Raw genomic sequence first — 17,347 nt, forward strand, 5'->3', positions numbered from 1 at the left:
AATAACGAATGTGTAACTTTGATCCACGAACATAATATATGATAACATGTCATGTCAGTCAGTTGGTAAATCTAGTCCATTTAGTTAATCTAGTTCATTTCTTTGTAAGAAACATAGTGAATATTAAAAAATCTAAAAAATAGTATAAATGAGACATTTCTTTAACTAACTTCATCATAAGAAAAAAATAAAATAAACAACCTTACAAAAATAAATGAAATCCCACCCAAAACAAAAATGTGAAAGACTGCCAAGTTCGATATTATGGGAATGCTTCGCCTATAAAAGAAGTGAGATCTGAATAAGTACCAAGTTCCATACACAGTCCTCAGTTAAAAATAGTTACTTTTTAATGATGATTACTTGGCAAGTTTTAATAGAATAGAAAATTAAATACTTGATTCATTGCGTTTAGTAGGTTTATAACAAGGTGTATCAAAACTTGCCAAGTAACATCATTAAAAAGTAACTATTTTTAACTGAGGACTGTGTATGGAACTTGGTACTTATTCAGATCTCACTTCTTTTATAGGCGAAGCATTCCCATAATATCGAACTTGGCAGTCTTTCACATTTTTGTTTTGGGTGGGTTTAATATTTTACTTTCACAAAATGGAAATAAATATAATATTTATTCCATTATCCGTTTATAAAAAGAAACAAAAAAGTAAATCAAAGCTTCATTAAATTCAAGTTCTCAAACTCTGCTTCATAGGTCACTGGCTTATTTTCCTCACTGTTCCCGACTTTTTTGATTAGCATGCATATGTATACATACACTCTTAGTTCTTGATAAATACACAATTCCTTGTCTCAATTGAGAACTTTTTAGGGTCTCATCTTTTCATTTTAAGATATGCTAGGAACTTAGGACTGGATTCGTCTTTGATACCAAGTTGCGGCGTGTAACTTGCAGTATAAATAATGAAACCTGTGATTTTTGTGTAGCCTGAGAAGTTTTGAAAAATAAAACATACATATAACTTTTTTTACTTAAGTTTATTCTTACAGCACTCAATTAGAATATAAAAGTAGAAACATACTGCTTTAGATTCATAAAAAATATTTTCAATTAAAAATTATTATTTATATTAAATTAGTACCAAGTAGGTATCCGCGTCATTCCTATGAATTATTTATACTCCTGTTTCACAGGCATTAAAATTACAATAGAAAATAATATTACTTAAATTATGTAGTTGGCTCAAAATGAGCCTACTTATGTACATTCAGTACAGTGTGTACAGTGTACAGTCAAATTAAATGTCGGAACCTAATACAATAACTTAAACTATAATCTACTACTAATTAACTGTTCGAAATTAGGTTCCAGTTCTTTAATTTTGTCCAACAAAACATCTGCCAGGTTCGATTCCGGGTCTGTATCTGAAATACAAAATAAATAATATTACTGTTGCAGCCTTTTTTTTATCGTCCCACTGCTGGGCACAGGCCTCCTCTCACATGGAGAAGGATTGAGCATTAATCACCACGCTTGCTCAATGCGGGTTGGCGATTTCAGACTTTATAGTCCAGGTTTCCTCAAGATGTTTTTCTTTCACCTTTTTATCAGCCATTGGTGTCTAAGTATACTTAGAAAGTACATACAAACTTAGATTGCATTGTTACTTGCCTGACCCTGGAATCGAACCCACACCCTCATGCTCGAAAGGTTGGTTCTTTACCCACTAGGCCACCACGACCTTTATAATATCGTCATCAAACTGTGCAATGGGAGTGCTGTAAGTTTGCTACTCCTTTACCTACGGTCAAATGGCTGAACGTAAATTAATGAAATTTGATACTGATATGTTACAATAACATACAGGCTGTTTTTTATTTTTATGAATTAAGTGGTTCCCTCGGGAAGCGGCAGAAGCTAGTATAAAAAAATAACAGAAACTTACCATCATAATAAACTAATTCTACTTTGTCTCTGCACTCGGAACTTCTAGCCAGGATCCTTGTCAACGCGGCGCAGAAATCATTACATACATCTTCCACATTTATTTCAGCCAAGTCTGGAAAAAACATGAAAAATGTAGGTACCCATCCGCATAATTGTCGATTTGGAATCTCTGGTTAATTAATATCCATTGCTAACGACCTCTCGTTTGTGTCTGCATATTGACAAATAGGCAAATTCATAAGTCTTATGATGATACGCAATAAATATACCTAGTCAAAATAGTAAAACTTAAAAAAATGTGAGTGGCACATTTTAAGGACTGCCCATACGGAAACTAACTGGGTTGAAACACTGGCACAGTTCTCGTGAAACTCGATGTCCCACCGAAACTAAATTCCTCACATAAGTCAACGCATGTGTCCCCAGCAGTCTCGCTACCCGCTAGCCACTCGCGCAATGATCGAACCAAATGCCAATAACGTCAAAAAGTTTGACGAGAACTATACATAGGTAAGTACCTGGTCAGATTGGAAGCCGCCATTAACTTCACAGAGACTAGACAGGTGGTACGAACCTTCATAGAGCTCCTTATTCTGCATGACGCGGTGCAGCGTGTGCAGCGGCGTGGCGCACTCGGCGACGAGGCAGACGGGGCGGCCGCGCCGGTAGATCTTGTACGTCGAGTTCTTGTAGCTGCGGTCCTTCACGCCAGAGATGTCCTTCTCCACGTCGTCCAGCGACTGGAACAGACCATCGTCAGCGCCACACCCAAAGGGCTCCTAAGAAATCAATTGTTGCACTGAGACGAGACATTCCCAGTCTCGTCCAAAGATTAGTTAACTAAGTCTAGAAGGAGGGTCTGCTGAAAAGTTCAGCTTTTGATAAGCTCTCGATGGTAACTAAGTATAAAAGTATGTATTAGGACTTGTAGATCCAACCAAACAAAGTGGCTTATTGTTTTCGAACAGATTCATGAAAAAAAAAATTGATACTACGCGGTTGACGATGAATGTCGCTGACTTTCTTAATTTAAAGTAAGGGTGTATGACAGCCGTGCGTTGCTCATGGCACAGGGACCATAGTCACATAAGATAATTGGCGATTGATTTATGAATGTAGAATAAGTAATAGGTAATGAAGTATCGTCGCGACATTGGAAATTAAGAAACGGAAACAGATAAGTGGTAACAAGTACATTGTTACAGGATGGAGAGACATTCACAAGTCTATAACAGTTATGTCAATCAATGACAAACCTGTGAAAAATCACCAATTCTCACCGTACAGGCTTCCAGCTTAGGAAGATCTTCTCTGTTCGTTTTGTTAAACAGCTTGAGGTCTGGCGGGCTATACAGTGACTTAGTTATAACTATGAAGAGTTTCTTCACCGGTACCACGATGCCCTCTCTTGACTCGAAGGCGTGAACGTTGTGAACAAATCCTCCATACTTCCCTCCGTCTGAAGGAATCACATGCATTAGATAACCTTCATAGAAGTTGCAAGCCATTCCAACTCCATAGTTTATGGGTCTTGCATATTTGGTTTCCTGAAAATAGACAAGTATTGCAGATTAATTTCGACCTGATCCATCATTAGTAAGAATAAATATTATGTTTCTGTGGTCACAAAAAGTGGAAGTAACTTATACTTACAATTTCTGGATACTCCACAATCAAGCAAGCAATGAATATCAAAGGGAAGTCTTCAGCGAAAAACTTTTGGTTATTGCTCAATAATATGGCAGTGCAAGCCACAAACATTATTATTTGTAATCCATTAATATTCTGTACCAGCCGAGTGTTCAGGCTCTTTTTTTTGTGTATGATGTCATAGCCTATTGAGCTTAATCCTTTGCTTCCTTGTATAGTGAGAATATACACTATGTATCTCACTGAAAATGAAATAATGTATTGTTGTTGGTGCCAAGTTAGAGGCATCTGTACTTCATTTGAGAAGGCATTTATCTAAAGATAAACAATCTTGATGTGGCACTTCGAAAACTCATTTGTTTCAATCTAAATGAGGCTAAAAAACCAATTGAATCATTATTTTAAGCAGCAGTTTATTTGTTTAATGTGTTTATCCTAAATGTCCTATCAAGATTGTTTACCTTCATTAAAGTGCCTACTATAATGGAGTGCAGTATTACTAAAATTTCTAATTACCAATAGTTAATGTCCACTGATGCTTATCATTGAAGTCCAATGTTTGGGATCCTAAAATAAATGGGAACTTATTATTACATAGTTGTAACATTGGCACAAAGGACTCATTGTTGAAGCCTTGATAAAAATAATTTGGTAATCTTAGGTCATCAGAAGAGGCCACACATTTTAGACAAGAGTTTTACACAAACTAAATGACTGTTTATACCCGTTGATAGCATTACTAATATATACTACCCAAATGGAGAATAGCTTTCATTCATACCCTATGTCTATGTGATCCAATTCTCTAGTAATCTATACTAATATTATAAAGCTGAAGAGTTTGTTTGTATGTTTGTTCGAACACGCTAATCTCAGGAACTACTGGATCGATTAGAAAAATTATTTCAGTGTTAGATAGCCCATTTACTGAGGAAGGCTATAGACTACTATTTTATCCGGGTTCGTGCCAAGGTTCCCACGGGATGCCGGTGAAACCGCTTGCAGAAGCTAGTCATAAATAAATACAAAGCTATTATGTCCACTGCAACTGTTTTTCCTCTTATTAAAAAGTTCATCAATCAGCTGGTAATTTTGCTTAAGAATTAATACAAATACAGTTTCAGAGAAGAGTGCAATTAAAAATCACAAATAAGCTTCATAGAGACCTTTCGCTAAATAAATTATTTAAAACCGTTTATTTTTAGGTTAACGCTAGGATTGATATCACACAAATTATGTCCATTGTATTGTATGATGATATCTGTGTCAGGATAGCTGATATACATGACAATGCTAAAGTACAAAGATTACTCATGCCTTCACCATTTCAAGGGTACAGGCAGATCCCAATTTATTATTTGTGGTTGGTGCAGCATATCTTCTTCCATATCCTATTATTTGCTATTAATAAGTTACAGAAGGTGATAAATTAAATGTTTAAAGGTATGAAACCTTACCTATTGTAATTCCAACTGCCAGTATCACTTGCATGAAGTAAATCTGGATTTCATCCATTTTGACTAGGTATCTGAAAAAAACAGTACCTATTTTAAACTATTTTATAGAATCACGAATGTTTTCTTGGATACTACGATTATTAATAAACTTACCTTATCCTTTTCTAAGAGATAATAATGAAATAAAAAAGTGATATCAATCTCCCTTGATTATTCTCATAATTTTTTATTCTTTATGTTTACGTATGCTTACACAGTAATTGTTTCACAAAAAAAATAATAAATTTATGACGAGTAAATCACTAAGAACGGTAGTAATCAGTGATAATTATTAAAAACTGAGACGAACTAAACATTGTAAACAAAGTAAACAAGAAATGACAGAAAGTGAGAAAGAACCGGGCCATAGTCAAGGCAAAATTCTATAAAATGTGTCACAAAAATAAAAATGTGTGTCTCTTTGCCTTTGTGTGACATGTCGTATGTCGTGCATGACAGACAATCTACAACTGTCAGTGTCACTGTGAGTGAAAATAATTCGGTGGACGGGTGCAATGAGCAATCCAATTTGAAATAAATAAAATAAACGAGGACTTATATTGTATTTCTATTATGCTTTCAAACTTAAGATAGCGAAATGGTCGTGTGTAAATTTTTCCAGGCAGGATACTGCCGTTATGGCAAGAACTGTAGATTTGAACATATCTACGGATCCAAGTACACATACCATGGTGAGTTTCTTTAACAATTTGTACAAATGTAAACATTATCATCATTGTAGATTATCCAATTTAATGTTAAAAGTTAGCTTTTGCGTAGATTTATTCGACCTACTACACTTACCCTACCTACCTACTTACATACTTGTATTTAGAGTTACAAAGTATGGTGCAAATCTAATCGCTGACCTAGTTTACAAATAAACTCTGCAAGTGCAACATACTCCGTGTGCGCTAACCACAAGTTTCATAATGTATATTTTTGCATGTTTCAGCAAATCCAGCAGCTCAAGCCACCCAGCCGGCACCAGCTCAGATGCAGCAGGCGTCTGCCGTCACAGATGAACAGCTAGTCAAGCAAGTGCAGTCTGACATACAAGCAGCCCTCCAGGGAGGACAGTGGATCCTCTCATGTTACTCACCCTTCAAAGAAAAACCCATATTTCCAGGAATTTCAGACCTGTCTCCGGAGGAAGCCAGGCTGTTCATATATGAGGCAAAAAACACAAATAATATTGATCAAGCTGTAAGTATAATTTTATGATTAGTTATTCAAAACATAAACCAATGATTTTTAACCTTTTGTGTGTTTTAGACGTGGATCTCTATTGTTCTCTAATTAGCGGCATTCAAGAGGTTAATATAAAACTTGTATCTGTTTCAGGTCATGTACTTCAACAATCTGGTAAAAGAGGCTAGACAAAAATATGAACAACTGCTACAACCTAACCTCAACACTATTAAGATTTTAAGAAGCCTCTACAAAGGAGAGACAGCTTCCTCACCATTCTCAAACGAGCCACAGAATGTGTTCAGCAATGCCAACAATGCAGCAGCTTCTATATTCCGCAGTGCTGTCCAGGCAGCTCCTGTGCAAAATCGAAGTGCTCAGTCAATATTTGGCCAGGCACAAAATAGCATTTTCAATCAGCAACAACCAGATCCAGCAAAGCAATTGTTTGCACAAGCTAATCAACCTGGTTTTGGTCAAAGCCCGCCTTCCAGAAACATATTTGGTCCACAAAACCCAACAGTTGATCCTAAATCAATATTTGCTGCAGCAGCTCAGAATAATTTTAATCAGACAAATCCAAGTAACCCAACTGATATATTTGCTCAAGCGAATCAAAATATTTTTGCAAGAGAACCAAGTCAAAATCAAAATACTTCTCCATTTAGTCAGGGGAATGTTTTCCAGCCTGCTCCAAGTCCTGCGTCAATATTTGGGCAAGCAACCAACAAACTACAGATGGAAGATGATCCTGGTGTTTATAGTAAGATGGAAGAGTTGTCTGATGTAGACTTGGAGGCGTTCAAGAGTAATAGTTTTCAGTTAGGTTTCATTCCTGAGCTGCCTCCACCGCATGAGATGTGTACTGGACAACAGTTGTTTTCATAAAATTACTGAGTATTATAGCTTTGTTTCAAAAGTTGTAAATATTAATCTTGTTTGTATTTAAATTCCTTGTGTGGCTATATTTGTGAATGTTAAGTTACTGAATATTTTGTATGTAATTTGTCCGTTTGTTAATAGAACCAAAACAATTGATTCAATCAAAGCATTCCCTGGTCACAATAACATGTTTAACAATAAATTAGTTTTTCTCAGAATTAAGATTTTCTTAACAATGTTTCTTACTGCAACATGGACTCAATGGACTGACTATTTATAACTCTTCAAATAATTGTTGATGTATAATAATGTTACCTTTATTTGTGTTTTCTATGTGATAAATAAGCAATAAGGCAAAAAGTAAATAATGATTTTAATTAGATGGTCATTTTATTAACTTATTTAAGTTCTATACTTAGTTTTTACAAAATATTTAAAATGGCAAAGCAAAGTACCATTTATTTGCCATTAATCTGGCAGATATCTGTTGTAGAACATAAAAACATACATAGTTTCCTTTTGTCGAGGCATCCTATTAACTCCCAAAGAATTGGTTTAAAATAAGAGTCTCCACACACATTGACACATTGATACCACAGCACAATCACTATCATAAGTCTCAATTGTCAATTTCTCCTAAGTAAAGCTGTTTGTCGCTGGAAGCTGACAAGACGATGGGCTCTGTTCTATGGAAGTCTATGTCATTGACGGAGCCATTGTGTCCCGGCAGCTTGTAGAGTACTCGGCGCGATGTCGTGTCCCATATGTAGAGGAAACGGTCTGCCGATCCTGCTGCCACCTGGAGAGGAAGAAATAGAATATAAATCAAGAGACTAAAATAAATGGATTTTTCATTCTGAAGTACGCTTTTAAGCTTCTTTATTGGCATAGTAGTGTAAGTGCAACTGTCATCTAGAAAATAGGATCCAAATCCAATCGGTATGATTTTAATTTAATTACTGGAAGGTGTCAAACAAACAATAACATAAATAACTATTTCTTTTCTTTTTTAACTGGAACAAACCTTTGAACCATCATGTGACCATGCACAGCGTAGCAGATTCTTCTCAAAGTTGTGCTGATGGCCTGACATCAACTTGACGCAGCGTTCTGATGGTGCAAATGGCCTTACATCCCATATCCGCAGCGTGTTGTCCATTGAGTTTGATAGCAGGTAAGACCCATCATATGACAATGCCATACCTGAAAAAAGTACATATACATAAGTTGTTTTAAAAAACAGTTATGGTTCCAGACTATCAGATTCAAGTTTGGTAGGAAAGAAAACCCATTGATTCTTGCACAAACATCAAACTCAAAGGTGTGTGCACAAACTCATTTTGTGAAGAAAGAAACCTTCTGAAACTCCATGGCAAGAACTGAGCAGTTAGAAATAGTTTATTAGTCAAGAAATAATATTGTGTTCATCAGATACATACCTGTTATAGTATCTGTATGGCCTTTAATTTTGTATGAGATCTGATTGTTCCTGATATCCCATACTTTGACAACATTGTCTATGCCTCCAGAAATGATCTTTTCTGCTGTATCATTGAAGAGTACTGATGTCACAGGGTATCCACTGTCGAATGATGCTATGGGGTTCCGCTTCCTGGCATCCCATAGCTTTATGGTGTTGTCATCTGATGCTGATACTAATAACTCTGGACCTCTTCTTGCTCCTGTAAACATTAATTTCATATTTCAATATTGGGTAATTAATTACTTCAAAACTATGCAAAAATTGCATCTAAAGCAAGGGAGAGAAATCTATTTCGTAAATAGACAAATAATGCAGATTATTATATTACAGATTTCCTGAGATCATATGGATTCAATTTATGCTGATATACAAGTAACAATTTCATATATTTCATACCTGAGACAGAGTTAACAAAACTGGCATGTCCCTTAAGTTTCTTGATCCTAGTCCCAGTGGGGACGTCCCACACAGCAACTGTGTTATCCGTGGCACAGGAATAAAGGTGGGCACCATCCGGAGAGAAGCATAACTCCATGATGGCACCCGTGTGGCCTTTCATCACCATTACATTCTCACACTGACCGTAGACATTCCATAGGACTGGAAAAATACATTTTTTATAGTTAGTAATTTAAAACACTGTTTTAATTTGGCATAATAGTCAAACGATTACGAACGATAAGTAATGATTATATCATTATATAAGAAGTATAGCGAGTAAATACTTACATATTTGTCGGTCAAATCCTCCTGAAGCCAAGTGTTTACCTTCAGGGTGGAACTTTGATGTAAACACTTCACCTTGATGCCCTTCCAACAACATAATAGGCGCATACAAGTTTGAAGTACGAGGCACCTGTGAAATACTATTACTTAATACTCATTCTTTTACAGAAAACGTTTTGTTATCAATTTGGAATCAACTTACAGTAGAAGTTACTACGGCTTTCTCCCGAGTTCCAACAACGGAGATCTCAGTGCGTGTTCGTTTGGCTGGAACTACGGACATGTCGTCCGCTTTTCTTTTCACCTCCACTTCAGGCATGTTTAAGTTGGAAAATATTTTGGAAGCTGGAAATATGTACTTCTTAAATTATATTTTATAACCTCCAATGTTTTTGTTGTGTGACGCAAACTCGGACGGCCATAGACAATAAAAAAAGAAGATAGACCGAGACGTCTTATCAAAGTCAATGGTCTAAGTTTACCATTCACAAAACTGACCAAAACATCGTCGAAGTTGGAACCTTTGTTTTTTTATCCATTTATTAACCATCCCAACTGGAATGGATTTTTTGATGACTCCTCCAGACCGATTTTCGGTCACGGCGACTGCCTCAACTCCGTACAGATAATTGTCGCTGGTGTGCTCGCATATGACTACAGTAGCCAATCTTCTTTGAGAAGGTCCGCGCACATTGCGGACATGTGAGCACACCATTATCATAATTGTAACTGATTGCCGCGGGTGGTCGGGCTTTCAGTTCGTCGCGTCTAGAATCAAGCTCTGACCGACGACGCTCCTCAAAGTCAGAAACTTTGTTTCTAACTAGAGCTCTCCAATCAGGCCGTTGGGCTGCTAGCCCTTCCCATTGCGAAGGCTCAATGTCACATTTTTTCATGTGACGTTTTTGCACATCTTTATATCGGAGGAACTGTCCGCCCTGCTTTCGTTTGCCCTCCTTTAGTTCGGAATAAAAGATGCGCTTAGCCACACGCTCCTCCGCCATACGTGACACGTGACCGCACCATCTAAGCTGTCGCCGCATAAGGTAAGCCTCAATGCCACCGACATTGGCTCGTCGCAGCACTTCGGTGTTTCGCACACGATCAGACCATCGGATCTTAAGTATTTTACGTAGACATTTGAGGTGGAATTGGTCTAGTGTGCGGATATGCCGGCGGTACACAGTCCACGTTTCAGCAGAGTATAAGATGTTAGGCAATACTATTGCCATATAAACCGATATTTTTGTAGCCAGTTTAAGATCATGGGAACGGAAGACCTTGGCATCCAACTTGCCGAATGCTGCGGCAGCAGCACCGATTCTGCTGTTGATCTCTACATCAAGGTCGCACTTCGATGTTAATGTGCTCCCCAAATAACGGAATTTATCGACCTGCTTTAACGAGTCCTCACCGAGTCTTATAGTCAGTGTCTCGTGACCGTTATTGTCCAAGGACATAACCTCCGTCTTCTTGACACTGATCTTCAGGCCAAATTTTTGACAAGCCTCGTGAAAATTGGACATCAATTGTTGCAGGCTTTCTGGGGATTCCGCCACGAAACACAGATCGTCAGCATACATGATCTCGGTGATCAGGGCATACGATACTTTAGTGCGTGCCTTAAACCTGGCTAGATTGAAAAGATTGCCGTCGGTGCGGAAACGGATGCAAACTCCATTTTTTATGGTATGTATGAATAAACTGGGTGAACAAAATATCTAGCGGAGGTTCCATGACGGAAAATGGGCTAAGTAACGTGACTACATGCGGGTAAATAAAGTCATTGTTTTATTCATGTCTTTTATTTTATTTACTTTTGAAAAGTATTAAATTAATTTTACAATTTAAATTAAAAACTTTTTGATTGATTACGCATGTCCTGTATGGCAATCTGCAAAGTGTTGACAATGACATCGTTTGAAATTTGACACTTTGTGTCATCAGCTGTTTGGCTCTCGTTTATTTTTCTGAACAGGCGGAAAATTAAGAAAAAAAGATTTTTATCAACACAAATTGAAAGAAGTTATGACTGAAACTAGGATCTAAAGTTACATTTACGCAATGCAGAAGCTTCAACTAACGTTAGCCATAATAAAACCGCATGCGGTGTCGAATCCAGTAGTGCTATCATTCATTAGAAATATTTTGAAAAATAAGTTCATCGTTGTGAAAACAAAAAGGGTAAATCTAGATACAGAGACTGCTTGCAGATTTTATCAAGAACATGTTGGCAAGTTTTTCTATAATCGCCTTACTACATTCATGGCTAGGTAAGTTCATAATGATTGTCGTATTCACAACTACCAAACTATTTTAGTTTTGTTAACTTCGTTATTCCAATATTTGATTATGAAATAATTGCTAAATATCAAAGAAAAGTATACTCAAATTTAACGCATATACTTGTAACTTTCCAGTGGGTGCATAGACCTGCATGTGCTGGGGCACGTGAATGCTATACACCTGTGGCGGAAGATCCTAGGGCCTACCAGCGTTTACAAGGGACAGTTTCAAGACCCTTACTGCTTGAGAGGCATGTTTGGGATATCTGACACTAGGAATGTTGCTCATGGATCTGGTAATGGCAAATGATAAACAATTCTATATTATGATATCTTTTGTGGAGAAAGTTTAATATAAATGAACATTTGGTAGCAGTGTAGTATTCAACATTAATAATTACCCTATGGAAAATGAAGGTCTTGTGGTTGCTAAACACTGCTTAATTTACACATATGTATTTTCCCAATTTATGCAAGCAGCTCTGTACAGGCGCTTAATTTATGTTGCCTATTGTTAACAAATATACATCTACTATTTCAGATTCTGAAGATTCTGCTGAAAGGGAGATCAAGTTCTTTTTCCCAGAATTCTCCTTCTACCATTGGCGCCTGGATGATGAAGAATGGTTCCGGCGGGGTCCAATAATATTCAATGACCATTTCTTTCAACATGTTAAGAAGCTTTAGATAGTAATAGTTATAAAAATAACTTGCTGCCAACATTGGTAGTAAAGTTAAAAGTAGTAAAGTTGGCAAGCTTTACATATTTTAGGGTTCTGTATACATATCACATGATTTAAAAATCAACTTCTATTTTCATCTGATGTGTAAGGACAAGATCTAGAGAGCTATACAAGTTTAAGGCACAAATCAGTTTGGGAGCGTTATTGATAGTCTGAGTTATGTACAACCACCATACAGTGAAAATATGCTGTTCACACATTAAGACAAATAGAAAAACAAGTGACATTACATTGTGTATGTTATTTATCAAGTAAAATGTCTACAGAACCCTAATTATAGTTCTGCTAATTCCCATTGTTCCCATCAGATAGCTTTGTTGCTTCATCTTTCTATGTCATCAAAGTGAACTGTGTTATAGCAATATTCACCAAAGAGTTGCAAAGTATGTATTTAAATAATTTTACTCATACTGTGTGTTAATAAATTAATTGAATGCATAATATTCTATTATAGTGTGATTTAAACTAGCCTCAGATTAAGTGTCTAAACACACTATGCCGAACGTACGCGTACCGAAGTTCCGCGGCTGATTTTACATTCCAACGTAATCGCCTGATATGACACACCATAAGTGCCGAACTTACGCGGCAGAAGTTCAGTTGCGCAATTTTGTGTGTATATTCTGTGTTCGACTTCGGTTGCGTATAATGTGTGTTCTACAGAATACGTTGCCGCCGAATTTCCGCTGAACTTACGCCCGACTGAAGTTCGGCTGTACGCTATAACGCAACGTAATTTTGGCATAATGTGTCGCCAGTAATTCAAATAGCATTGCAGGCGTAATCATGCCGAACTTCCGTCGCGTATTCTCGACATAGTGTGTTTAGACACTAAGGGTGCGTCTACACGCATGTAAGTAGCTTGCGCATATTGAGGCACATGCGCAAGTTACATGCATTTTAAAAACGACTAACGACGACCCGCGTGCTCTGTTGCGTACGCGCATGTTAACTTGCTCCAGCTACATGTACCGTGTAGATGCCCCCTATCTGATAAAGACTAGTCTAATGCTAAAGATTTTCAGCTTGTTGATAGATATGCATAATAGCAGTTCAGAATATCACATCTATCCACAAATACGTGCGTAATGGAGCGACTTAAAGCGCAAGTCGTTACACAGGCGAATAAAATGTTTTACTTGATTGGTCTTGGTTCAACCGAACACACCACTTGCGGTATGCACAGATTTTTTGAAGTCACAATATGTACGTTTATCTGCAATACCAATAGTAATATAGTACATGTTATAGTATAGTATTGCATGTATAGTAGTGCATGTTAAATTCTACCAGGCAAAGCAATTATCACGAACCGCTCAGCTTCCACTATATAGCAGCTTTATTAGACACCTTAAAGAAAATATTTTTTATTATTTATGAGAATTGAAAGTTATTTCTTTGCATTAGTTGTTTCCTAGTATAAAATAACTAGTTGCCTTGTGGATTATTACCTGATTTTGTAATTGAATGTGCCTTTTGTCAAATCCATCTTATGTTACACGAGAGACTCCATTGAAATGTATTCAGATGAAAAAAATGTAAGCACATTATTGTTGTATAATGATTTAAAAATCGTAATATAGCTTTAGAGATTAATTTATTTTATAAATCAAATATCGATGGTATCACGCCATCTTGTTGCAAGTTATAGAAATAAAATTTCTATTATAACGACAACCTATTTCATTTGTCAAAGAAATGGACTAAAAACACAAATAATTGTATTTAAATCTCCAAAAAAAGTTATAGAAACACTGTAAATCATACAAACGTATCTAATTATATTAGTTACAACAACGAATAACATACAATAATATAATTAATACTAACATACGATAACGTCGGATTAACTTCTGAGCGATATCACAATAATTTGGAGACATCTTACAACAAACGCGACATACAATTTGGATTTGGACGGAATCCGTTACTGGGCTTGTGCAGTCAGACCTATTGACATTACAGTGCGAAAGGGTCGCAACATCAACATCTAATATTTGATTTCTAACTAAGAAATGTGTCACTTAAAGATGGATGTACCTTTCAATTTAGTCTATAATTCGCGATTGTGAACATGCAATAATTAAAAACTAAGGCTAAACATAATTTCTATTGCTACAAATTTTTTTCTTAATTAAAAAATATATAACAACAGCTTAATTATCTTTTGACATTTCAAACATATTGATGGCTTTAAGATATTTACAAATCTGACCGCCCTGCCCAGTACATCACCATAAATTTACAAGTTGTTACTGAACAAGCATCGGCCACTCACTCCCCTATTTTTACAAACACCTTGGGTCGGGAAAACACTTTGATTCCCTCCTCAAGCTTTGCTAACTGTTTTTCTAGCTCCATTTTCCTATTTCGCATCTTCAATGTGTCTGTTTTTACAGGCAATTTGTTCAGTTCACTTACTAGTTCTGCAAAACCTGAAACAAAAATCATTTTGATTAAGTCTAGGTGTAAAAGTTGAAAGAACATCAGAAGCACAGGGATAATGTTCTGATAGGTATCAAATAAATATGTATGAAAAATGACTGTAAATATGAATGAGGTAAGTATGGTAATGTCTAATTCGAAAGTTAACTTACTATTCCTAAGCATCCGCAAGGTCTCCTTGCGTTCAGTATCAGGCAGTGTGACATGTCCGGCTGGACATATGGAGTGATCATCATCAGCCCGGACGCCTTCAGTGTCCTTAGGCCCCTGTTCCTTTCGCTCACGCAGGTACTTAGGTAATACGCCCTTCTGATAGCCTAAGGACAGCAGTTACATGATTAATTTATGAAAATATTTCATTGTCTATGATAATTATGTAAACAAAGAACAAAAAAAGCTTATCTGGAAGAGGTAATGTAAATTCACAAAGACAATCCTTTTGTAATGAAATTATAAACATTACCTTATTCTACTCAGAGTTAAGATATTCAACTTAGTGTGGAAGAAAAAAAATTAACATCAAAGAAATATTAAGTATTCTATGCAGCAAATAGTGTATATCATCAGACATTTTAGTTTCTGTCTGCACATAACAACTGCCAAATATGTTAAAATGACAGCTGCATGCTCACAGCTGGTCCCACAAATTTTAAGCCTCTTCAGAAACTGATAAAGATGTGACCTATTCACAAATATAATGCCACAAGTATAGCCTTTGATTGATTAAGCAGTAAATGATAAATAATGGAAATAAACTCATACTGACCTGATGGCAGATACGGGTCCTTGTTATCTTTTCTTTCCAGGATAGAGTTCAACCGGCTACGGTTTCGTTCAACATCTATTAGATCATCACCAGCTCGGCGGGGAGTCTGTGAAGGCGGAGGACTTCTGTGGTGTCCACTGTCCCCGCTAGCTTTCATCTTAGCTTCCGCATCCTCACCCTCTTTCTTGGGATACAGCATAGTCAACTTTGCACTTTCAGCCAGTTTCTGTGCAAGATTAGACTCTATGGTTTGACATCCAATGTCCCGGAGACGGCCTGATGACTCATTTGACTTTACTTCTTCATCGGCACAATCTTCCACTGCCTTCGCCTGTCTCATTTCTTTCCTTTTGAGAAACTCTGCCATGTCCCCTTTTTTGATACGTATGTCTGTAATTTTTTTGCGAGTATTTGTAGAGCTAGTCTTTGCAATATTGATTGAGGTCTTCCCACTTTTGTTAGAAGGTGATGACTTCACCTGGCCGAGGGAGCTCCCAGCTGCAATGGGGTTAGTCAATCGCGGCGGGTGGACATTTTTCGTGTTATATTTTGGCTCTTTAGGAGATTTGCTTTGAATATATTTTAGCTGTTTCATGTTTTCTCTGATGAAGTTCTTTTTCTGTTCTTTCTCTAAAAAGAAAATATTTGACATTGTATTAGATTAACAGCTCAGTGCACAGCACAAATTATGGAGTAATGCTTAGTTGCAATACACCAGGTACCTAGGTATCATGGTAACAGTTGTTAAAAAACATGATAAAAACACAACACCATTTCTAACTTCAGTAAACTATTGAGCCTTTAAGCTACACACACTATTCAGAATTAAATTTAATGTTCTTTGATAGCCATGACAGTTAGTGTGAATGTTGAAATCACTCTCGTTGCTTCTTACGATGCATATAATTAGAAAAAGCCTAACTACGACGTCACAACAAATAAAACCGACGGCCATGACAACTGTTATGTTTTAGAGTAAAATCAAATGTAACGGAACTCACTTGGTTCGGGGAAGATACCCTTCAAAGTATACATTATTATTATCAAACGTTAACAAAATCTAAACAAAGAAAATATACACTCATTATTTAGCGTTCGATATCAAGTACACTTTTCTAATTGATGTAAATGTTCATCCTTCTGCACTTTAAATATTTTCAAGATTAAAAAATAATTCAGTGATTTTTGTAATTTGCGCTCGGTTTTTGTCACTGTTTCAAAAAACTGTCAACAATATTGTCTATGGTTGAGCTTTGTTTCTGGCCACTTTTTGTTTTCGTTTACAATTTTGTTTCGTTCGAAATCCATTAAAATATCACATGCATTAAAATGACTGAATAATTTATTGTACGTAAATAGATAGAGGTAGAGTATCCTTGTTATTTATTGCCTAGGTGAATAATCCTGTGATTGATACGTCACAATTACGATAAGGTATGATAAAATTTGATCAATTGCCTAATAAATAGGCGGTAACCATTTTGATTAGGTACAAATCAATTCATAATAAAGTTTATTAGAGTGTTTGGCAAATTGGAATGCTCGATTAGGAAGTAGGCCTTCTTTCGAACTATTTCGCAGCCCTGGCAGGCATTTTACCTAAGCGGCCCCTTACCTGAATTCTCTTCGAAGTGCGCGCGGAACAAAAACGCGGTGTGCGATGTCCTTGTCTCCGAATAATAACAGTAAGCTATAAAATGTTGCTTTCGGGGTCGATTACGAGTAATAAGACTTTTCATAATTATCTTAGATAAAAAGGTCTGATAAGTAG

At 36.5% G+C, this 17,347-nt stretch overlaps 5 protein-coding genes across 10 annotated transcripts; 2 read left to right on the forward strand and 3 right to left on the reverse strand.

Annotated features, from left to right (window-relative positions):
• Positions 1 to 1,121: 1,121 nt before the first annotated feature.
• On the reverse strand, positions 1,122 to 5,394 carry LOC110380251 (stimulator of interferon genes protein). 5 transcript variants are annotated; one of them, XM_021340172.3, is made up of 8 exons: positions 5,170 to 5,394; positions 5,017 to 5,087; positions 4,076 to 4,126; positions 3,563 to 3,801; positions 3,166 to 3,456; positions 2,484 to 2,688; positions 1,908 to 2,021; positions 1,122 to 1,386 (listed from the first exon to the last, which is right to left on the reverse strand). In XM_021340172.3, the coding sequence occupies exons 2-8, from the start codon at positions 5,072 to 5,074 to the stop codon at positions 1,292 to 1,294; spliced, it is 1,053 nt and encodes a 350-aa protein (XP_021195847.3). In that variant the 5' UTR covers positions 5,075 to 5,087; positions 5,170 to 5,394; the 3' UTR covers positions 1,122 to 1,291. The 5 variants fall into 5 exon arrangements, with proteins under 5 accessions (XP_021195847.3, XP_021195848.3, XP_021195851.3 ...); XM_021340173.3 differs by having other exon boundaries at positions 5,017 to 5,103; XM_021340176.3 differs by having other exon boundaries at positions 1,123 to 1,386; positions 2,484 to 2,649.
• A 131-nt stretch (positions 5,395 to 5,525) lies between these two features.
• LOC110380245 (nucleoporin NUP42) lies at positions 5,526 to 7,508 on the forward strand. The gene is made up of 3 exons (XM_021340166.3): positions 5,526 to 5,747; positions 6,011 to 6,261; positions 6,400 to 7,508. Exons 1-3 carry the CDS (start codon positions 5,654 to 5,656, stop codon positions 7,132 to 7,134), a joined length of 1,080 nt encoding a protein of 359 aa, XP_021195841.3. The 5' UTR covers positions 5,526 to 5,653; the 3' UTR covers positions 7,135 to 7,508.
• LOC110380246 (U5 small nuclear ribonucleoprotein 40 kDa protein) lies at positions 7,487 to 9,776 on the reverse strand. The gene is made up of 6 exons (XM_021340167.3): positions 9,540 to 9,776; positions 9,341 to 9,467; positions 9,008 to 9,211; positions 8,568 to 8,810; positions 8,153 to 8,331; positions 7,487 to 7,927 (listed from the first exon to the last, which is right to left on the reverse strand). The coding sequence occupies exons 1-6, from the start codon at positions 9,654 to 9,656 to the stop codon at positions 7,748 to 7,750; spliced, it is 1,050 nt and encodes a 349-aa protein (XP_021195842.1). The 5' UTR covers positions 9,657 to 9,776; the 3' UTR covers positions 7,487 to 7,747.
• A 1,480-nt stretch (positions 9,777 to 11,256) lies between these two features.
• On the forward strand, positions 11,257 to 12,338 carry LOC110380261 (nucleoside diphosphate kinase 6). Its single transcript, XM_021340189.3, has 3 exons — positions 11,257 to 11,610; positions 11,758 to 11,918; positions 12,164 to 12,338. The coding sequence occupies exons 1-3, from the start codon at positions 11,402 to 11,404 to the stop codon at positions 12,307 to 12,309; spliced, it is 516 nt and encodes a 171-aa protein (XP_021195864.1). The 5' UTR covers positions 11,257 to 11,401; the 3' UTR covers positions 12,310 to 12,338.
• A 1,607-nt stretch (positions 12,339 to 13,945) lies between these two features.
• On the reverse strand, positions 13,946 to 16,819 carry LOC110380256 (enkurin domain-containing protein 1). 2 transcript variants are annotated; one of them, XM_021340182.3, is made up of 4 exons: positions 16,578 to 16,819; positions 15,577 to 16,206; positions 14,963 to 15,127; positions 13,946 to 14,800 (listed from the first exon to the last, which is right to left on the reverse strand). In XM_021340182.3, the coding sequence occupies exons 1-4, from the start codon at positions 16,609 to 16,611 to the stop codon at positions 14,640 to 14,642; spliced, it is 990 nt and encodes a 329-aa protein (XP_021195857.1). In that variant the 5' UTR covers positions 16,612 to 16,819; the 3' UTR covers positions 13,946 to 14,639. The 2 variants fall into 2 exon arrangements, with proteins under 2 accessions (XP_021195857.1, XP_021195858.1); XM_021340183.3 differs by lacking the exon at positions 16,578 to 16,819 and adding an exon at positions 16,299 to 16,539.
• Positions 16,820 to 17,347: the final 528 nt, after the last annotated feature.

The sequence above is a fragment of the Helicoverpa armigera genome, chromosome 18 (genome assembly GCF_030705265.1).
Source record: "Helicoverpa armigera isolate CAAS_96S chromosome 18, ASM3070526v1, whole genome shotgun sequence".
Taxonomy (NCBI): Eukaryota; Metazoa; Arthropoda; class Insecta; order Lepidoptera; family Noctuidae; genus Helicoverpa; species Helicoverpa armigera.